Here is a 22,864-nt window from a genome sequence, read left to right as displayed (position 1 = left end):
GGGGGAGCGGGGAGGACAGAGACGGAGCAGCGACTGGGAGAGAGTGTCCCTTCCGTTTATGCCCGCCCGCATTTCTTTTCCCAGAAAATCATCTCTGATGACCAGAGAACCCCTTTTCCCACGAATCCTGCAGGGTTTTTTTAAAACAGCGTGCGTGCGCCTGCGCAGTGTCCTAAGGAGGTTTCTTTTCAGCGCCCGACCGCTTTCTCCCTCAGTTCTCAGGCCTTGCTGGTTCCCGCTTTCCCTCGGGGTCATCACGGGGCGCCAAAAGCGCTCCCGCGGGAAGGCCGGGGGCGGGGCGCGGCTCGGCGGGCGCTGAACGTCAGTGGCCTTCCGGGCGGAAGTCCACAGCCTCCCGAGCTGCTGATTGGCTTTGCTACTGGCGCCTATCTCGGCCCCCGCGCCAGTTTCAGGCTGCTTGGCGGGGAACCGGGAGATTGTCCGAGCATGGCGCCAGTCCACGGCGACGACGGCGAACTGGGCGCAAGCGGTGAGCGATGAGCCCTTGCTCAGGGCATCTGGCTGGGAATGTGGGGGTAGCGGCGTGGTTGAGGGGAGCGCGGGGCGGGGGTCTCTGCTGTGGATTCTTCGGAAGGTGGCGCGCTTTCGGACCGCCCCTCGGGTCTATTTGGCGGGTGACCTTAATCTTTCTGGGCGGAGACCCTAGGGCTGTGGGACAGGGCTTCCTCCCGGGGTCAGCGGCTGAAGGGCTTTTCGGGGGAGGGTCCCTTCTCGTGTGACAGGTTCCGCAGTTGGTGGCTCTTTTCACGTCCTTGGATGAGTCGCAGGCACGTGCGGGTTCCAACTTCCTGGCAAGCTGTGGCGGCGGCTTTTGCCCTCTCCGACCGAGGTGTCTGGCCGGGATGGAGCATGCGTGTGCCTCTGTTTCTAAGAAGTCCCAGCGAGCTCGGTAGCAGTGATATTGAGGACAGCACTGCGAGTGCTGTCACAGATGCATTTTTGTCGCTACACGGTCAGGGCTTTTCAGGTCCTACAGGGAAAAAATTGCTCATGTGCTGCAGAGAACTAGTGTTCAGGTCTAGTCATTTTGGGGGAAGTTAGGCAAAAAAAAAAAAATCAGCTGTAGCATTTTGGATGCCCTGGCTATCAGGCAGTTTGTGAGCACCAATCTTTAATTTCCTGAAGTTATTTCCCAAAGTAGAACTCGCAAATGCAGACGGCCTTGCTTGATTTCTGATTCGCAGCGGCGTTCAACTGAAGTGTAACTGAACTTCAGTTCGAACTTCAAATCAGGTACTTTCTTAGCCCCGCGTCACATGGCCTGTCACTCACCGTGCATCGCCATTAATGAGCTCTTGCTTCCTGATCACTTTTAAATCACAGGTTTCAGATTTTCTTAGCCTTTCCCATTTGTGAAGACACAATTGTTTTTGGAGAGTCGACTAGTCAGGATTACAAATGGAATGTGGGATGTGGGTGCGTGAACAGCCTGCAGCCCCCCCCCCCCCATCAGTGATTTGTCTCAAGCCCATTCTTCACCCCAAAAAACTGTACTCCATCTTTGAACATCAAGAAATCACGCTTTGGAGGATACTGTGCAATCTTGAGACCCCTCTTAAGTCATAGTGTTGATTAAGTATTTGCTGGGGGACTTGTGACTGGAATTTTTCCTTTAGAGCAGACCAGAAGGTTGTTATGTGAAAGACTGCTGCAGGTTACTGTCTCTGCTTTGGGGGAGGGTTGAGCTTCTCCAAGTGGTGGTTTGGAAACAATATTTGAATCTTTGTGTTGTTCCCCATTGTTATTCTTTTTTACCAACTTGCTTACATGAAGCATTAGAGACATTGTTTTTTTTTTAAAAAAGAGAACACAGTCTTTTTGTGTTGGAAGGTGGAGCACCTGGACAGCAGAAAATACCAAGGTGTATAATTAGCTGTTGTTGTACATAGAAAGCCACTGGGGACTTGAATGATAGAAAGTGTGGTATATTGGTTTGTTGAGCAAATATTTATTATGTAGGTACTCGGCATAGGCATTCTGCCAGGCTCTGGCATTAACATGGTGGGTAGAATGGGTGTGGCTTCTGCCTTCATGGACTGGAAAAAGTAAACATTCATATGTAGTGCCACACTGAGTCTCCCCTGAGGAAACTGTTTGCCTTATTTTTGCTTTCTGAAGCTAGACCAAAGCATTCACTAGGTGTGATGTGTGGAGTGTTTGTGTATATGTGTTTGATTATCCTATAACTACATACATACATACATGCATGCACAGACACACACATACACACACACACCCCTAGACATTTACATATGCACACTGAATTTCTCCTGTACTGCTAAGTACAAAATAAGATAGCCATTCTTATTTAATTCTTACACCTTTATGTAAGAAATATTAAGCTTTATGGGGCAGATGTGTTTTCCCCTTTTCATGAGTGTGAAAGGGTCTTAAAAGATCTATAAGTAGCTTTTACTATGTATGAAAAGAGATTGGGAGTTTAATGATTTAAAAAAAGCCATGTAGTCATTCATTCAAGAAGCACTATAGCTACTGGAACCAACTCTAGTTACTTTAAATTGAAGAAATTTATTAGGATGCTGTGTTATTTGCAGTGATCCTGTAGGACTGGAAAGCCAGTCTGGGGCTGCTTAGCCAGAAACAGTGATTACCATTGTGCTACAAAACTGGGCCAGAGAAGAGGTCATTGCAAACTATGGAAAGGTATCGGATGGTGAAATTTATACCTTGAGATATACTGGCCTCACATTTTCAGTTCTGTAGTAGTTATTTTTTGCAAACTTCCTTAATACATGTCTCCTTCCTTGGGACATTAGCCTTCAACTTAAAATCTGTCATTGGGAGAGACTATTTTATATGTTCATAGCCTAGCTCCAAGGCGTCTGGGAAGGAACACCTACTATAGCAGGTCAAAGGCTCTGTGAATCTTCAAGCCATAGGAGAGAATTTCTCAGTTTCAGATACTAGGCAGCTTAACAAGGCGAGCCTGTCATTGAGGCACATACCTACAGTTCTGCCAGTTTGGAGGCTGGGGCTGGAGGATCTTCATATAAGGACAGCCTGATTACCTAGCAAGACCCTGTCACAGAAAAAAAGTGAAATGTAATAAAACAAGACAGATGTTCATTGCTTAAGTGGCTTACTGGTGGTCGCATGTCACCCACTAAAAATGGCAGAACTGGGGCATCTGTTCTGTTATGTCTAGAATCTAGGCTCTACTTTCCCTACTTGCTGTGTATTCTTGCAAGGAAATTAGCTTCCACACTGGCTTTCTCTCAGTTTCTGGAAACAATTCATTTTCTTCTCTTTGTAATTTGGCTCAGGTCTCTTCCTCTGTTTCTGTCAAGTTTTATTCTGTTTTGTGATGTTGAAATTTTCCACTTTTTAGGCTTGCTGGAGACCTCTCCTGTGAAACCTTCCTCAATTTCCTGAAGTTGTGGTTCTCTCCATTTCCACTGCATTCTTACTTTTTCTATGGCACCATTTAGGTCCTTTTGTATTACTTGACTGTGAGAATCTTGGGGACAAGGAAGCTGTCTTATTTGTATTTTTATTTCAGACTTTGTGCAGTGGTATAGTGTTGACTATGGAGTAAATCTGTTTTAAGATCTAGAGAGTTTGGGGTGGATGTCAAAATCTTGAATTTAATACACTGAATTCATCCTTAATGGCTATGCCCAATAATCTCTGGACCTTTTTCATGTAGGCCTGCTCAAGATTTTTTTAAATCATTTGAATGACACTCAAGATTTTGTGACTGTCATCAAGTATCTGCATTCTTTAATTTTCAATTAATACCTTTCTGAAAATATATTTAAAAGTCAAATGTGAATGTCAGACAATAGACTGAGATGCTACAGAGATTCCATTTCCAGAAAGCTAGGGAGAAAACAAGATCTCTAATTATACTTTACCTTAAGATACAGTTTTCAATAGTTTATAGCCAACATTGAATACACATTCTTTAGGTCTTATTTTCCGATTCAGTCAGACACTTAGTCAAACAACTTAATGTCACAAATGTTCCAGCATGGATGTTTTTAGGATGCCTCTTATCAATGTCTTTTTTTTTTGCCATTACTCTTTTTAGTAAATTAATCAGTATCAAATAAAATGAAGCCATTTTACAGACATATTTGGCAGTCATGCTGAGCCTAAACTCATGGCTGCCAGGCAGCACTGTTGATTTGATCATTTGTCATGTGTATAAAGGTCTTAATTCTGTGGATGAAGTTTGTGTGATTGTGTGTGTATGTGTGTATGTGTGTATGTATGTATTGGCCAGTTTGTGATGATCCAAAGCATACATGGTCAAAAATTGAATGATTGAACACCAAGGTCTTTTGATATTTCATTAATTGTACAAAGGGCATTCCAACCATTTTGAATTTTTGCTACAGTCCTATATTGTCATAATCTCTGAGTGCTCTTTTGAAGTTCCTTCAGCCAGTTTGTTTCTCTGACATTCCAGGTACTTTCTTTATACTTCCATCAGGGCATATGCTACTTAACATTGTTTTAGAGCCCCTCGCTACTCATCTTCCATGTTAGATTGTACATTTCTATGCATTTAGGAACTATATCTTTTTCATCTCTCATAGCATCTTGTACTTTGCAAAGAATAGATGCTTTTTAACTCCTTTTGTTTTGACTAATGGAACACCAAATAAATTATCCTTTACGACTCACTGAGTTGCTCATGGTCTGATGGAAATATTAAGTCTGATATCCATCTTTAATGTTTCTCTACATGATTTTGAGATTTTCCTCTTAGCAGAAGACTAGAACTAGTTAGTGTGCTGCTTAGTTTTAACACAAAGTAGGATCATCTGGGAAAAGGGAACCTCAGTTGAGAAAATGCCTCCATCAGGTTGGCCTGTAGGCAAAGTCCATGGAGGCCTTTTCTTGATTGATTACTGTGGGAGGGCCCAGTCCACTGTGGGAGGTGCCAACCCAGAGTAGGTGGTCCTGGGAGATATAGTTGATTGTGGTTTTGAGAGTAAATCAGTTAGCAACATTCCTTTAACTTTTTTTCTGTTCCTGACTCAAGGTTCCTTCCCTGACTTAACATGAAATAATAAAAAAAAATAGACCTTTCTGAAGTTGCTTGTGATTAGTGGCTTTATTATAATTACTACTACTATTATTTTGGTTTTTGAGACAGGGTATCACTGACCGCTAGCCCTGGCTGTCCTGGAACTCACTTTGTAGACCAGGCTGGCCTCAAACTCAGAGATCCACTTGCCCTTGCCTCTTGGGTGCTAGGATCAAAAGAGTGTGCCACCATGCCAGGCCTTGTAGTCAATATTTTATCACAGCTACAGAGAAGTGAACAAGATAACTGGATTCAGCTGTTCGAACTGGACATTGTCACAGGATCTTCATATTTGACCATGAGCTTTGGGAATTATTTTGCGTTCTAAGAATACTCACTTGGTTATGATTGTCCAGAAACAATCCTTTGGTTTTGAGGGAATATGGTTGGTAATTTTGTAACATCTCATAAAACTTGGCTTTTTTTTCAGCTGTATCAGATTCAGCGAGTTTTGTAGCTTCTCGAGCTCGTCGAGAAAAAAAATCAAAGAAAGGACGCCAAGAAGCTTTAGAGAGACTGAAAAAGGCTAAAGCTGGTGAGAAGTATAAATATGAAGTAAGTAATGTTTTAATCCTGTCTTTCATTTCACAGCCTTCAGGCAGTCCTGTGTTACTTATACTTTGTTAGAAATATTAATATAATATATTTACAATATTTTTTCAGAGTAGGGAGGCCAAAGATAGAACCTAGGACCTCTTACATGCTGGGCAAGCATTCTACTACTGAGCTGTGTTCCTAGACCTTTTTTCACTTTGTGTTTTGAGATTGGAGTTCACTACATGGCTCATGGTGGTCTTGAACTTAAACCCTTTTTTTTTTGAGACAGTGTTACAGGGTTTCTCTGTGTAACAATCCTGGCCGTCCTGGAACTCACTCTGTAGATGAGACTGGCCTCAAGCTCATAGTGACTTATGAGCTTACCACTGCCTGACATTGAATTTGTAATCCTAATGCCATAGAGTTTTTCTAGTAAGTAGAATTATGGGCCTGTATCACTAGGTCTGGCTCATGTTTCTTATAACATAGTGGACATATGTGGGCATTAGGTAGAGTTACAGATTATAAAGAGTACTAGACCCTTTAAAGTTGTTGTCTGGAGTTTTGCATGCCCTTTTTAAAGTAAAAGTAGTTACACCTGTGTTTTACTCTTATTTCACATACTGTCTATGTCCCTTAAGGGACATGAGAAGTGCTTTTAATTTTATTATATTAAGTTGTCTAGCTAAGCATTTTCTCAGAATTGTTCTTAAGCTCATTTGCTGGAGATCAGCATTGGAGATTTGGACCTTATTGTTGGTAAGATTGAATGGGATACTTTTGACTGTTTTGTTTTTTAACCATTGTTTATAGCCCGTAGCTCAAAATCAGAATGCATAACATTGTCTAGCCTCACCTTCCATACTCTTGAACATCTTAACTGCCAATAGTGAGAAGAGATAAACAAATACTAGAAAATAATAGCAACTAATATATTTTCTGTGTTAACACATATTCGAAGTGCATTTACCGATATGCTTTTCATTAAATCTTCTCAGTGATCATACAAAATAGATAGTATGATTAACAAACTTTTCAGGTGGGGTAACTGGGCACAGGAAGCTTAGTGAGAGCCTAGTGGAAGGGTCTTTATTTGAACCTAGGTGATCTGTCTTGGGAATATTCACATTTAACTCTGGCCTATATTGTATTGGGGTATTAGCCAAATAGAAAAGATTTTGCCATTTGACACCATTCAAGTTAAGCGAGGCTATGGTATCATAAAGAATTGCTAAAAGGGTTATGGTGAAGCAGGAGTAAATTTTTTTTTGGCAGGGGAGGTTAGGCTTTTGAGACAGGATTTCTCTGTGTAGTTCTGGCTGTCCTGAAACTTGCTCTGTAGACCAGGCTGACTTTGAACTGAGAGTTCTTCCTGCCGCTGCTTCTTGAGTCCTGGGATTAAAGGTGGGTGCCACCACTGTCCTGTGAGTAAAGCATTTTTAAATGTAGGAATTTCTGTAAAGGAGTTCTCTGGGGTATTTCAGATGTTGGTGTTATGTAGCTGAGTCCCTTTATACATGTATTGTTCTAAAAGGAGTTCATGATGGGCAATAGCAGTGTGCTTTTTAAAGATAGTCTGCTGGACTCAGAATATGGCTCAGTGGTGGAGTACTTGCCTAACAAGAACAAAGCTCCGGGTTTTATCCTCAGTAATACACATACAGAAGATAGAATGAGAAAGTTTCCTTGTATCTTTTAAAGACATGTATTTTTATTTATGTATATGTGTGTTTCTGCCTTTGTGTTTGCACATGTGCCTGCAGGTACCCCTGGAGGCCAGAAGGTGTTGGATCTCTTGGAACTGGAGTTATAGGTGGTTCTAAACCATCTTATGTGGGTGCTAGGAACTAAAACTCAGACCCTCTTAAGCACTGATCCATCTTTTTTAGTCCCATCTTGCTTGTTATTCCGTATAATGGAAATCTAGTTAGCTGTTAACCGTTAGGCTTTCAAGACTCTGTGTTCCAAGTTTTTTCTAAGATCTTAGCTTTTCTAGTATGTTTGGTATGTTTCCCCTTACAAAAAGACAGACTCCTAAGGAGGGGGCAGTTTTTTTTTTCAAGACATGGTTTCTTTGTGTAACAGTTTTGGCTGTCCTGAAACTCACTCTGTAGACCAGGCTGGCCTCAAACTCACAGAGATCTGCCTGCCTCTGCCTCTCAAGTACTGGGATTACAGGCATTACCACCACCAACAAGCCAGGAGGGGGCAATTTTAAAAGAGGTTTGCCATATTCCCAGTCAGGCAGGTAGTGGCCTATCACCATGGGTACCTGTAGTAGTGGTGTGCACCTGTGCTTTTATTGCTTTAACTGTGCAGAGGTGGTCTGATATTTTTATATTTGTGCGCTAGTATGATTTGAGAATTCACTACTTTCACTGGACTTCACACTTAGATTCTCATTCACTTTCAAGGCCTGAAATTCAGGGAGGATTATTGGTAGGACAAACAGATCATTCAAAAACCATTTCTTCTTTGCCTACAGAGTATAGAGTGAATTTGTTTGCTCATTTTTGGAGGGCACGAATAAGGTATTTTATTTAGTTAATTGAACTGTTACTAAAATTAGTATCTTTGCAGGGCATTTACCAGTTAGTGTGAAAGGGTACACTATGCCTTATGCATTTAAGTATAGGAAAAAGTAGTCTAGAAATTATGTGAACAATCCCCAAAGCAGCTAATAAAGAATTGGCTATAATTCAGTTTGTTTTTTACGGAGTAGATGAGTAATTGATGGTGTGACAAGTGTATTATGCTAATGGAATCATTTAATATCTTATGTTAACACCCACCTAAAAGGAATACTAAGTTAATTGATGTCTATTTAAGGAAAACCCTGCAGTGGTGTTGAATGTCAGAACTCATGATTTGGTTGCAGCTACTCTATCAGCCTGCCATTCCAGTTTCAATTTGATAATTTCTTTTCATCAGAATTGTTTAACACTTTCACTCCATTTGAAGCTTTTCCATAAACTTTGTAATGGCAGGTTGAGGACCTCACAAGTGTTTATGAAGAAGTTGATGAAGAGCAGTATTCGAAACTGGTTCAGGCACGGCAGGATGATGACTGGATCGTGGATGATGGTATGTGGGAGGAAATTGCCTGCTAGGCACTGTGTTCGTTACTTCCTGATTGTCATGTGGGGCAGTTGCTGTGCCTGAGGAGATGTGGGGCAGTTTCATTAGTTATCTTTTTCTTTACTGTGATAAAAAATACTTGATGAAAACAACTTAAGGAAGGTAAGGTTCACTTAGGTCACAGTTTGAGGCTATAGTCCATCGTCCTTGGGAAGGCATGGTGGCAGAAGTGACATTGTACCTGCAGTCATGAAGGAGAGGGGGCAATGCTTTGTGTTCTGTTTGCTTCCTTCTGTTTAAGTCCAGGGTCTCTATGGAATGGTGCTGCCCATACTTGATGGGTCTGCCCACCTTAGTTAACCTTAATCTAGATAAGCTCCCACAGGCCTGCTCAGAGGCTTAGCTGCTAGGTGCTTCTGTAGCCTGTCAGTTTGGCTGACAGTCAATATATGCTGTCACAGCATTGCTACATATTTTTTGTTTAGATTTTCCATAGTGCTTTGAAAATGAGGAAGCATGAAAATAGGAAGTCTACTTAAGAGCCATTTAGAAAATAATAGGAACATACCGAAGAATCCCCCCACCCCCCAGGACATGACTGACCATGTAGGAATTGAGAGGGAATGCTTGGGTCACTGGGTTCAATCATCAGTGTCTTCCTTTACAAAAAGGAATAATGAAGAACTACCAATCTGTGGATCCAACACACGGCCCCATAGCCCGTGGAATTAAGGTATACACTTTCCATCTAGTCTTGGGTAAGTCAGTTAATATCACCTAAGCCACAAGTTTTCTGACTGTGGTATAGAGATAAGAGACTATCTTTCAGAGTTGCTGTGAAGAATACAGCAGGTTGTAGGTATAATTTGAGCCACAGAAAGTATCTTGAAGAGTGGTCTTTCTGTTTTTGTATAAAGGTCACTGGTTCCTGCTTATAGGTTCTAGGTTCTGATTTCCTTCCTTCCTTCCTTCCTTCCTTCCTTCCTTCCTTCCTTCCTTCCTTCCTCCCTCCCTCCCTCCCTCCCTCCCTCCCTCCCTCCCTTCTTTCCTGCCTCCCTCTCTTTTCTTTTCTTTTTTGGTGGCAGGTTTCTCTATGTATCTCTGGCTGTCTTGGAACTAGCTATGTAGAGAAGGCTGTCCTCAGACTCACAGAAATCCACCTGCTTCTGCTTCCTGAGTGCTGGAATTAAAGGTGGCATCACCACTGCCTGGCGTAGGTTCTGATTTTCTGGCATGAGAATATTGACCAGAGGAAAGAGATGAAGACTATATTCATGACTCCTATTTCTGTAATTGGTCAACTATGTGACTAGTCTTCCCATGGAAATTAGGGTGCTTTTCAGGGCTTGTGATACTTCCTTTTCTTTTATAGAACAAAATGACTATAAAGCAGCCTTTTTTTGGTCCTATGTGTCAGATCGTTTCTTTAGCTCACCTAGCTAGATATGCTATATATCTTTAGGGTTTGACTTTGTATCTGCTGTGTGGATGCTACTATATCTTTTCTAATACCCATTTGAACAGAATTCTACCAAACAAATTGGAACATACCAGAAAAAGTGAGTAAGTAAGTGTTTGGGTTTTAATTTTTTGAGCCATGAATAAAATATTATTGTTCACTTTTTATTTTTTGTTACTTTGAGGCAGGCTTTCATTCTGTAGCCCTGGTTGGCCTTCAGCTCGTTTTGTAACTCCAGCTGGCCTCAAACTTGCAGTCTCCCTGCCTTAGCTTCCTAAGTGCTGAGATTACAGAGATGCACCACAAGCCCAGCTTTGGACCACTTTTAGAAATTAATTTCAATATTAAATTTTATTCTTTCAGATGGTACAGGCTATGTGGAAGATGGCCGAGAAATTTTTGATGATGACCTTGAGGATGATGCACTTGACACCTCTGGGAAAGGTACCTATGTTTTGTTTTGAAAGATGTCATTTTGAGATTTGAAGAATTGTCTAAAATTTGGAGTGAGTTGGTATTCTGATACAGTCTGGCTTTGAGATTATGTTCTAATAGAGCAACAGTTGGGTAGAAAAATTACATGTAAGAAGCAAAAATTCTAGGAGGAAATAAACATATTATATCCTCATTATCCAAATACTTTGATGTTTTTCTTATTTTAAAATTTTTAGTTCTTTAGTAATTTTTGAATTGTAGATTTTAAAGGATGCAACAATAAGTAATGTCTTTTAATTCCTATTGAAGTGATGTATTTAGAATATTTGCTCTTTAATATAGTATAGTTTCTTAGAAAAAAGGGTTTATATACCAAGGTAATTATGAAGGCAACCCAACACAAAACTGTAAACTCCCTTAAAACATGATGCATTTGTTGTAGTTAACTTGTAAAGTGTGATGTTAATCAGTGGTGAATTTAGTAGATAAAAACTTCATGTAGGTGATAATATGTTGCCATATTAAAAGGATGAATGAGTCTGTTGGGGAATCAACTTGCTTTAGTTGAAATTTTAAATGATCCTCATTTTTGATTAACATTTTATACATTTGCTTCCTTTCCCTTTTCCTAACCACATATACAAAGACTTTTGTGGTGAGTTTTTTAAACTTCAGCAGTGGCTTTCCAAGAGTAAGGATGCTTGTCTGTTTAACCATAGCACCATTTTCATGGTATTATCTAATATGATGTCTATAGGAAAAATTTCTAATTAGCTCAAAAATATTTTTATAATTAAAACATTTATTGACATTTATTTGTGTGTGTGTATGTGTGTGAGAAAGAGAGAGAGAGAGAGAGAGAGAGAGAGAGAGAGAGAAAGGGACAGAGGGAGGGGGCATATACATGCACTGGCATGTCTGTACCACAGTGTCCATTTGGAGATCAAAGGACGTTTTGGGAATTGGTTCTTTCCCTCTACCTTGCTTGGAGGCAGCATCTCAATCTGTTGATTTCCTGCTATGACTTCCAGGTTAGCTGAACCCCATCCTAGCTGATTTTTCTACCATAGCTTCTCATTTGACTGTAGGAGTGCTAGAATTATAGAGGAGTGCTACAATTACAGATGCATGCTACCCTACCCCAGATATTTTAAACCTGGGTTCTGGGAACTGAACTCAGGGTGTCAGGCTTGCTCAGCAAGTGCTCACACCTGATGAGCCATCTCCTTGGCTCCCCTAATTTTTAAAAGTTTTTCAAAGCCGGGCGGTGGTGGCGCACGCCTTTAATCCCAGCACTCGGGAGGCAGAGGAAGGTGGATCTCTGTGAGTTCCAGACCAGCCTGGTCTACAAGAGCTAGTTTCAGGACAGGCTCCAAAACCACAGAGAAACTCTGTCTCGAAAAACCAAAAAAAAAAAAAAAGTTTTTTCAAGACAGGGTTTCTCTGTGTAGCAGTTCTTGCTGTCCTGGAACTCAATTTGTACACAAGGCTGGCCTCGAACTCACAGAGATCCGCCTGCCTCTGCCTCCCAAGTGCTAGGATTAAAAGTGTATGCCACCACCGCCCTGCCTGATTGTTTCTTTGTTCTTAAATTCAGGTTAGATATTTTGGCAACAGTAAAGAAATAATTGAGAGTAAATGTGACAACACCTATAGCAGTAGAGACCTTCCCTTTGATCAGATATCATTTGCTCCATTATTATTGCTAAGTTTGATTTCTTGGTTAAGCTGATAATGTCAGATTACTTGCAAAACTTTCTCCCTTTTGTAGTCATGCAGGTACTGGATGATTTTAAGCCATATATATTGTATATAGTCTATTTCCTCACAAAACTTCACCAGATGCTTTGAGTAGCTATTGGTGATTCTCTCTATTTTTAAATTATTCATTTAATTGCTTTTTGAGATAAGCTCTTGTTTGCCATGTTACTCTGGCTGCTATCAAACACTTGAACTCTAGTGATCCTTTTGCCTAAGCCTCATGTGTTCATTTTGGGTATCACTGCACCCTGCTTCTCTGTTCTTTTATTTTATGACTTTGAAATTGGACATTTCTAAGAAATATACTATTAAAGTTCAGTATCCATTGTTTCCTTTTGTGTGTGTTGGCTGTTGAGCTTAAGTATGAGTGAGTATGCCGGTGGTCAGAGAAAGACCCTGGGGTATCTTCCCTTTTTACCCTTCATCTAATTCTTTTAGACAGGGTCTGAAGTCTGCTGTTTTTGGCCATGCTGGCTGTCCAGTGAACTCTCTGAATCTATTCATTTTCCTATCAGCACTGGGGTTATAGGCATGAAAGGCTATACCTGGTTATTATGAGTGTGCTGAAGATTTGAACTTGGGTCATCTTGCTTTCATAGAAAGTGGTCTTTCATTTTTCCTTTTGAGGTTCACATTTTAACGGAGTCCTTTTAATCATCATTTTGACAGGGTCCTGCTAGTCTTTGAACACCCAGCTTTTAGAGCAAAGATGATTTTTCAGTCCCTATCTTGTATACTTCTGTCATAAACCTGGAATTGGTTGTTTTTCCCTAGAATCTTGATTCTTTTTAAGTGGGGATTGTATTCAAATCTGGGGAATGGATGTACTCATTGCTACTGAGGTAAAGAGGTTATGCTTGAATTATGGCAGTGTTGTTAATTGTATCATTTTGACCTGATCTTATCACGTCTAAATTTTAATTTTGCCAGCTGTGTAGTAGGAAGTTGGAATGGACAGGAAGTATTTCAGAGAAAGGACCTATGTCCCAGTTGCCCCAGTTTTGATCACTGTAGCCAGTACAAAGAAAGTACACAGTATTTCTTGAGTTGAAGGAGTCATCATTGTGTTTCCGTGATTGTATTATTCTTTCTTCTTGATTAGATATCAGTGAAAAGAAGTTTTGAGATTCTAGAAAACAGTCTTAGAAATTTTTACTTCTTGTTTTGTGCCACCATATACCTACAGCTCATTAATATTACAGTATCCTTTGCCAGAAGCCGGGTAAGATCAGAAGAGCTTAGGAAGGGAAATAGGATCCAACAATTTACTTTAAAATTTCCAGAAAAGTCACAGAATTTTGCCTAGAAGTAAAAGGTCAACTGTATTTGAAATCACCTCATCATGTATTGACTGCATACCATAGAGGTAGAAAAGTATATCAACTACGTCGCAGTGAAAAGAAATCAATGAAAAAGCACAGTAAAATAAAGCTAGCACTAAAGAACTCCACGTCAATATTTACTTATACTTTTCCCCCTGTATTTCTGAATAAATCCTACTAACCTACAGTGGTGAGATTAAAGCCTTCTCATGAAGTCTTTTTTGTTTGTTTCAAACTTCTATTGACCTCTCTGTACTCACTCTTAAAGCCCGAGTTTTGTTTATTGGCATTTAAACATTGTTCCAAATGATGTCAATGAAAATCTAAAGACCTTGTATAATTCTCTTATATTAAAGTTTCACAAATATCCTACAGTTTTCACAGTCCAGGCATATAAAAAATATATTATTCATGACTTTTAGTAAATTTGCAATGTGTGCAGCTATTTCCACTATCTGATTCCAGACTAGCTTCACTTTAGATGCATGCCCAATTCTCATTAAGAAGTTACCCCCCTATATTCCTTCAGTGCTTGGCAGTTATTGATGTACTTTATGTCTCTGGGTTTGCTTATTCTATTAGGACATTTCATATAAATGGAATTATAAAATAATTGACCTTTTGGGTCTGGCTTCTTTGACAGCATAATATTGCTAATTTATTTCATTCATGTTATAGCATGTGCTAGTACTTTATTTCTTTTTATAAATGAATAATATACTATTATGTGATATATATGTATATATATATATATATATACATCACATATTGTTTATATCTTCATTAGTTGATGGGCATCTGTGTTTTTTCTATCTTTTGTTTATTGTCCTTATTGCACTCTGGACATTGTGTTCAACTTTTTGCTTGAGTACTTTTTGTTTGGAAGGCTATATACCAAGAATTTTGTGTATTGATTTGATTTATTTTGTTACATAAAAGATAATGTCTACATAGTTACTTTCCATGTTTTATTTCACATAGCAAGGTACCCTGAAAATCACTCTAGTGACATATGTAGAGTATGTAAAATCTTTCCTTCATGTTTATGTGTCTGTAGCTGCAAAGCAGCATGCAGATGCTTCTTGATGTAAGTATTCACTACTTTCAATGAACTCCTTGGGAGGACTCAATAATTTGTTATTATAAATAGTACCATGTCTGGTAACTCTGTGCCTTCCTCCTGGAAAATTCCTAGAAATGAAGTTGCTGGCTTATAGAGTAAGTGTACATGAAAACTTTTTTAATTATCTTAAAAGTTTTTAAAAAAGATTTATTTATTTTAAGTGTATATGAGTATTTTACTTGCATGTATGAATGTGTACTACTTGTGTGCATGATACCATGGAGGTCAGAAGCAGGCATCACATCCCCTGGAACTTTTAACGAGTTGTGGATGGTTGTGAGCCACCATGTGGAAGCTGGGAACTGAACTTTCAAGAGCAACAAGTGTTCTTAACTTCTAAACCATCTTTCTAGCTCCTATCTATTTTTAATGTTTGTTCATGTTTTGTTTATATGTATGTCTGCACCAAATACATGCCTGGTGCCCATAATGGCCAGAAGGGATCATAGGATCCCCCAGAACTAGAGTTTTACAGGTGGTTGTGATCATGTAGATGCTGGGAATTTAATTTGAGTCCTTTGGAAGAACAGCAGTGCCCTTAACCCATCTCTCTCTATTTTTAGGCTTATTATTATTGTATGTTCATCATGTTCTACCTGTACAAATGTATGAGGGTGTCAGAAGCCCTGGAACTAGAATTAGACAGGTGTGAGCTGCCACTTAGGGGCTCATTACATAGCACAGGTTATTTTGAACTCAAGCTCTTTCAGTTTCAGCTTGAGTTCTCCTGACCCAAGTTATTGAATGCTAGGATTACAACCCTGAACTATTGTGCCCATTCATGTTCTTTGTAGGAATTATGCATTTTTATAAACAAGTATCTGTTTTCCCAAAGCCTTACTAACAATGTATTGTCAAGCTTTTGAGATAGGAGGGCTTTGCCTTGTCTTATTGTATCTTGTTTCATCCTTTTTGGCTGTCATCTCTTGGACACCTGCTCTTTTCTGAAGAGGAGAGGAGGGATAGTGCGTCTGGGAGAGAGGGGAGATGGAGAGGAGCTGGGAGGAGTGGAGGAGGAGGAAACTGTAGTCGGAATGTATGTATGAGAGTAGAATCTGTTTTCAATAAAAATAAAAAAACCAAACCAAACAGCAACAAACAAACAAAAAAGACAGTTGAATGTTGCCAGAGGAAGGACACTAGGAATCTTTGTGGGGGAGAATAAAGCCTGAATTTTGATATCACACTGATGTAGATATGGGCAACATTAATTGAACTCAGTGGGTTATAGGAGAAAAGGACATGAAATTGGGAGAGTGATATGTTGGAGGGTCTCGGGGTAAGTTGGGGCAAGGTTATTATAGGTTAGATATCATTTAGATATATTGTGTATATATATGAAAATTTCAACCAGGTGTGGTGCCACATGCCTTAATCCTACCACTGGGGAGGCAGAGGCAGGCGGATCTCTGAGTTCCAGAATTCCCAGCCAGCTTGGTCTATAGAGTGAGTTCTAAGATAGCCAAGGTTACACAGAGAAAACCTGTCTAGAAAAACAAAAAAAAATCAAAGAAATAAATTATTAAAAATTTTGAGCACCCCCAAGATACTTGTGTTGTTTATTTTTAAATTTGTCATTTTGGTGTTAATACTGATTTACTGCTTTAGAAATGGTTAGTCAACATGGCTTATTGAAAACTCAAGTATGTGAGTTGCCAACTTATAAAGTAAATTTTTGTAAGTAATTGTGTTGTTTTCTAGACTTCTTTTTTATGAAGCAGAGTTGAAATTTATTAAACGATATTTTTCTTAATAGAATTGAGAATGGGTTAGTATTAAGAGTGGTACTTGGAAAGAGTGAGACATAAGTGTGTTTATTGTTTTTTTATATGAATGTCACATTTCTTTAGACTTTTTTACGTCATGTAGTCTGTGTATATTGCTACTGCACTGTTTTAATTGGTCATTCTAGTTTCTTTTTAGTTTTATATTTTTTGGAATGAATTGGAAAATGATATTAAAATGGACAGTATTAGAAAAGTTCTCAGGTGATTTAGTCATGCCCACAAAGACAGATGACAAAAGTTCTCTTTGAATGAGCAAGTACACTTGTGGCACTCAGTTTTGATACAGCATAGAGCATGTGTCAAGTTGCTGTTAGTTCCAGATTATCTTTATTGACTGACTTTTTTTGTGGGAAGGAAGACAGCAAATTAACCTCTTTGCAAAAGCTTTGCATTTCTACTAACTGATGTGGGGTGTCCTTCTGTATGTGTTGCTTTATTGGCCAGTGACTTAGCAGAGCAAAGCCAGTTGGGAAGTCCAAACAGAGATATATATATAGAGAGTAGGCAGAGTCAGACAACATTTAGCTGCCTAAGGAGAAGAACACGCTGGCTGGAACCTTACTGGTAGGCCACAGCCTTGTGTGATACACAGATTAATAGAAATGGGTTAATTTAAGAATTAAGAGCTACCTAGAAATATGCTTAAGCTATTGCCCAAACAGTATTGCAGTTAATGTAGTTTCTCTGTGATTGTTTGGGTCTGAGTGTTCGGGAAACGAAAGAGCAGTCTCCTTCTACAACAACTAGTCACCTACCCTTCCCCCTGATATTTAACTCATTGTATTCCATTGCTTCTCATAATTTAGTCTTCATTTTTCTTCAGTTTATCTCATTTAAAAGACTTTCCTGTGTACCTTCTGCAGAATTTCCCAATTTTGTATTTTGAATTCTTAGTTTATTTTCTTCTTAAGTTCTCATATACAGACAATGAGTGACTGCAACTAGGCTTTAGTTTTCCATCTAGCTCGTGTTTCTTTTTTTATCTTTTTATAATTTATTTATTTATTAAAGATTTCTGCCTCTTCCCCGCCACCACCTCCCATTTCCCTCCCCCTCCCCCGTCAAGTCCCCCTCCCTCATCAGCTCGAAGAGCAGTCAGGGTTCCCTGACCTGTGGGAAGTCCAAGGACCGCCCACCTCCCTCCAGGTCTAGTAAGGTGAGCATCCAAACTGCCTAGGCTCCCCCAAAGCCAGTACGTACAGTAGGATCAAAAACCCATTGCCATTGTTCTTGAGTTCTCAGTAGTCCTCATTGTCCGCTATGTTCAGCAAGTCCGGTTTTATCCCATGCTTTTTCAGACCCAGGCCAGCTGGCCTTGATGAGTTCCCGATAGAACATCCCCATTGTCTCAGTTTGTGGGTGCACCCCTCGCGGTCCTGAGTTCCTTGCTCGTGCTCTCTCTCCTTCTGCTCCTGATTTGAACCTTGAGATTTCAGTCCGGTGCTCCAATGTGGGTCTCTATCTCTGTCTCCTTTGATTGCCTGATGAAGGTTAATATTCAGGAGGATGCCTATATGTTTTTCTTTGGGTTCACCTTCTTATTTAGCTTCTCTAGGATCGCAAATTATAGGCTCACTGTCCTTTATTTATGGCTAGAAACCAAATATTAGTGAGTACATCCCATGTTCCTCTTTTTGGGTCTGGCTTACCTCACTGAGGATAGTGTTTTCTATTTCCATCCATTTGCATGCAAAATTCAAGAAGTGATTGTTTTTTACTGCTGAGTAGTACTCTAATATGTATATATTCCATACTTTCTTCATCCATTCTTCCATTGAAGGGCATCTAGGTTGTTTCCAGGTTCTGGTTATTACAAACAATGCTGCTATGAACATAGTTGAGCATATACTTTTGTTGTATGATGGGGCCTCTCTTGGGTATATTCCCAAGAGTGGTATTGCTGGGTCCAGGGGTAGGTTGATCCCGAATTTCCTGAGAAACCGCCACACTGCTTTCCAGAGTGGTTGCACAAGTTTGCATTCCCACCAGTAATGGATGAGTGTACCTCTTTCTCCACAACCTCTCCAGCAAAGGCTATCATTGGAGTTTTTTATTTTAGCCATTCTGACAGGTGTAAGATGGTATCTTAAAGTTGTCTTGATTTGCATTTCCCTGATCGCTAAGGAAGTTGAACATGACCTTAAGTGTCTTTTGGCCATTTGACCTTCTTCTGTTGAGAATTCTCTGTTCCGCTCAGTGCTCTATTTTATAGTTGGGTTGATTAGCCTTTTACTGTCTAGTTTCTTGAGTTCTTTATATATTTTGGAGATCAGACCTTTGTCTGTTGAGGGGTTGGTGAAGATCTTTTCCCAGTCAGTGGGTTGCCTTTTTGTCTTAGTGACAGTGTCCTTTGCTTTATATAGCTCATGTTTCTGAATACATTTTATTTCAATAGGAAGTGATGGCAGAGCACACAGAAAGGACAGGAAGGATGTAAAGAAACCTTCAGTGACAAAACCAAACAATATCAAGGCAATGTTCATTGCTAGTGCTGGGAAGAAAACTGCAGATGTGAGTTTCAGGTTTCCTTATATTGTTTTTCTCTCCTCTATGAAATGAAATTAATTTTTCATTGCCCAAATTGTATGTGCTCAATACATGTTTGAGTAACGTTCTATGAATTGCACTTAGTAAGATGAATTTAGGTTTTATGTGAATATAGGTACTTCAGTGGTTTCAACTTAGGAGACAAAAGAAAATTAAATTGAAATGCTGAAATGACAATTTCTTTAATTTTATTGACAAGCAAGAGTTACGGAGTGAAGATGAAAATAGAGGCTGGGAGTATAAATGTAATTAGATATGCACAGGTGATTGTTGAAATCTGAATAGCAGATGAGAGTGAGCAGGGAAGGACTGATGGGATCAGGTTCTTCCTCTCAGAAATGTATGTGTGGTCTGCATGAAAAAGTTCAATCCAGAATCTCATTTGCACTTTAAAAAAAATTTTATATACTATACAGAAAGCAGTAGACTTGTCCAAGGATGATCTGCTAGGTGACATTCTACAGGATCTGAACACTGAGGTAAGTGAATTTCCTGGAGTTATAAGATACAGGGGCATAGAATGAAGAAACAGTTCAGTAATTATACAAAACAAACTATCACTAGAAAGAAATGTGCCAGGATACCATCAAACATGCACATACAAAATCCCCCCATACAAAAAAGAAAACAAAAGCCCCCAAATTAGTTTTTTCTCACTGTTTTAGGTTTCTTCTCACCATTTTAGGTGACGAGTTTCCAACTGTTACTGCTCTAGGATTATGTAGATGGGCTGTGTGGGTGTGTGTTGGAAGTAGTAAGAATCCACTCAGTAGTTGGTTCTGTGAATTTTCATTGCTTGTATTTTGTTGCTATAGTGTATGTTCCATAAATAGATTGAAGCCTGTCAATCAGCACACTTAGGCATGAGAGCCCCTTTCTGAATTCTGAGTGGGAGTGAAGGAAGAGCAAGTGAGCTGCCTTTGGTAGAACTCAAACAGGCTCTTTTACACTGTGAATTTTTTGATTTGGCCATATCTCATAAAGACTAAGCTTTTATTTAGAGGTGTACTTCTTTCTAAGTGACTACTGATTGACTAATACCAACACTATGTAGTTCTATTTTGTTTGATGTTAAATATAATACCTGAAAGAGTAAGTGAAGAGAGTATGTTAAATTTTTGAAAGAAAAGTAGTTAGGGATTGATTAAATATCTATTCTGGTTTTCTAGTGATTCCTGTAGTATTGTTGCTATAGTAACTGCAGTATATGAGCATGGATCCTGTTTGGGGGGCAGGGAAGGAAAAACACTTATTAGGCATAAGCAAAGAAATGTACTTTTTCTGTTATGTGGTAAATCAGGCATGACAATGAAATGTCTGTCTTCTCTTTCCTTTTAGATATCTCAAACATCTCCACCACCTGTATTGATACCAAAGAAAAAAAGATCCACTGGAGCTTTGCTCAATCCTTTCTCAGTGCACACCCCTAAGGTAAACTCTGGAGGAATATTGTTCTGCTTTAAATTTGTTTTATTTGCCTATATGAAGGAGATGATGATTTTGAATTTGTTTTGTTTCTTTTAAATTAGAACTTCCATTCAGTATATAGTTTCATGTATTTCAAAAATAGCATGTGCCTGCATTTTTGTAGTAAATTTTGTAGTAACTAGTGCATGTTTATTATAGGTATTACAACTGTGTTAAATGCAATAATTTTCTTCCTGGAAACAAGTATTTTTTTTGTGTAAATCCAGGTAACAGTAAAATAATTGAAGTCATTACATTAATAATACACAAATCTTTTTATAAGTGGGAACTGTCATTATCTTTGGTCAGGGTAGGACAGTTGCATATTTTTAGTATGCAGTTCTAACTGACTAAACACTTAAAAACATTTACAGGCAATTCCTTCAGGAAAACCTGCTTCCCCTGTCCTTAAGAAGGAACCTCTGTTAACTCCCATTCCTCTTAAATGTGCAGAATTTGCTGGTAAGTCTCATGTCGGGCAAAAGTACAAGTTGTTGAACAGTAACTGCAACACATAGAGGCTTGGTGATACAGGGGTGGAGGTAATTTTGAAGGTGGCACATCTAATCATGAAAGGTTGAATTTATAGTAGTAAAAATTAAAAGCATCCAACCTGAAGATTAAAGAGAAATATAACATAGGGAAAGGCTGTTATTTCAATGTAGAGTAAGCTTTGTGGCCCATGACACTAGCATGTGATGGGAACATATGGTGATGTTTACAGGAGAGCTGGCCCAAACAGAGTGTCCAGAAGATGAGCAGGAATCAGGGATAATGGAGTTTGAAGATGGTGACTTTGATGAGCCCATGGAAGCTGAGGAGGTAGATGGGGAGCCTGTGACTGCCAAGACTTGTGACGAAGAGAATGAGCCAGTAGAGAGGGTGAAACATGAGGCAGATCCTACAAAAGGGACCACATCTTTCTTGTAAGTAAGTTTTATAATATTTCAGAAAAATAGTACTCTAATTATTCTGTTGGATTATAAAGTTTTTGAAAATGTGATTTCTGCAGAGAAAGTTTTCTCCCAGATGTGTCTTGTTGGGAAATGGATCAGGAGGATGAAAGCAGTTTCTTAGCTCAGGAAGTTCAAGTGGATTCCAGTCACCTCCCATTAGTAAAAGGGGCAGATGATGAACAAGTATTTCAATTTTATTGGCTGGATGCTTATGAAGATCCATACAATCAACCAGGTAATTATACTTAGACTTTTAGTACAGACTGTAATACCTTTTCCTTTAAATAGTTTCGTGATTCTTATTGGCTTTGTTCTAATGGAATCAGATAGTAATTTCTCTCTTTAAATTAACTGATTATTTTTTTTTGAGACAGGATCTGACTTTGGCTGTCCTAGAACTCCATATGTGGACCAGGCTGGTCTTGAATTCACGAGATCCACCTGGCTCTGCCTCCCCAGTGCTGGGATTAAAGACATGCGTAGCCACACTTGGCCTAATTTGTCTTTTTATTCAACAGAGAATAAATATACACTGAGGTGGAGAGCAGGAATTCAAGGCAGGACCTGGAGGCAGGAACTGATGTAGAGGCCATGAAAGAGTACTGCTTTCTGGCTTTTTTGCTCCTTGTGGCTTGTTCAGCCTGCTTTCTTTAGTACCCAGGACCACCAGCTCAGGGGTGCCACTGTCCCCAGTGAACTGGAAGCCCTACACATCAATTATTAATCAACTAAGTGTACCACAGGCTTGACCACAGGCCAGTATTGTGGGGGCATTTTCTCAATTGAGGTTCCCTTTTTTCAAATGACTCTACCTTCTGTCAAGTTGACAAACAAAACAAAGCAAAACTAGCTAGTACAGCTAGATACTGAAGGCCTTAAAAGCCTTCTCAAGGAATTTCAGTCTTACTCGAAGAATGTGTCAGTCAGAAGGTTTAATTGTAGTGTGTTATGATCTCATAATTGGCCTTACATTTTAACAGGAATGTGCTGACATGTGTGGAGAAGAGTGTGTGTGTGTGTGTGTGTGTGTGTGTGTGTGTGTGTGTGTGTGTGTGTAAGCACTCAAGGAGCCTGGAGTGGGGTAGTAGGGAATTGTGGAAGCCCTGAAGACCAGTCAGTTTAGGGTAGAAGTGTTAGATAATTGGAACCTGATTACTGTGTAGAAATAGAAAAGTAGCCAGGCGGTGGTGGCGCACGCCTTTAATCCAAGCACTCGGGAGGCAGAGGCAGGCGGATGTCTGTGAGTTCGAGACCAGCCTGGTCTATAAGAGCTAGTTCCAGGACAGGCTCCAAAGCTACTGAGAAACCCTGTCTC

The 22,864-nt window shown here is 39.5% G+C and overlaps 1 protein-coding gene across 1 annotated transcript in view; it reads left to right on the top strand.

Annotated features, from left to right (window-relative positions):
• Positions 1–286: 286 nt before the first annotated feature.
• Pola1 (DNA polymerase alpha 1, catalytic subunit) overlaps positions 287–22,864 on the top strand; it is a 318,206-nt gene continuing 295,628 nt past the window's right edge. The window contains exons 1-10 of the mRNA XM_005370712.3: positions 287–490; positions 5,508–5,632; positions 8,602–8,698; positions 10,515–10,595; positions 18,975–19,090; positions 19,543–19,605; positions 20,465–20,557; positions 20,968–21,055; positions 21,318–21,519; positions 21,606–21,784. Of these exons, the coding sequence (XP_005370769.1) occupies positions 448–490; positions 5,508–5,632; positions 8,602–8,698; positions 10,515–10,595; positions 18,975–19,090; positions 19,543–19,605; positions 20,465–20,557; positions 20,968–21,055; positions 21,318–21,519; positions 21,606–21,784 (1,087 nt within the window). The 5' untranslated portion in view covers positions 287–447. The remainder of the gene's footprint in view (positions 491–5,507; positions 5,633–8,601; positions 8,699–10,514; positions 10,596–18,974; positions 19,091–19,542; positions 19,606–20,464; positions 20,558–20,967; positions 21,056–21,317; positions 21,520–21,605; positions 21,785–22,864) is intronic.

This window comes from Microtus ochrogaster, unplaced genomic scaffold (assembly GCF_000317375.1).
Source record: "Microtus ochrogaster isolate Prairie Vole_2 unplaced genomic scaffold, MicOch1.0 UNK86, whole genome shotgun sequence".
NCBI classification, from domain to species: domain Eukaryota; kingdom Metazoa; phylum Chordata; class Mammalia; order Rodentia; family Cricetidae; genus Microtus; species Microtus ochrogaster.
The sequence above is the reverse complement of the archived record's forward strand: the minus strand, read 5'-3'. Positions and strand labels throughout refer to the sequence as shown.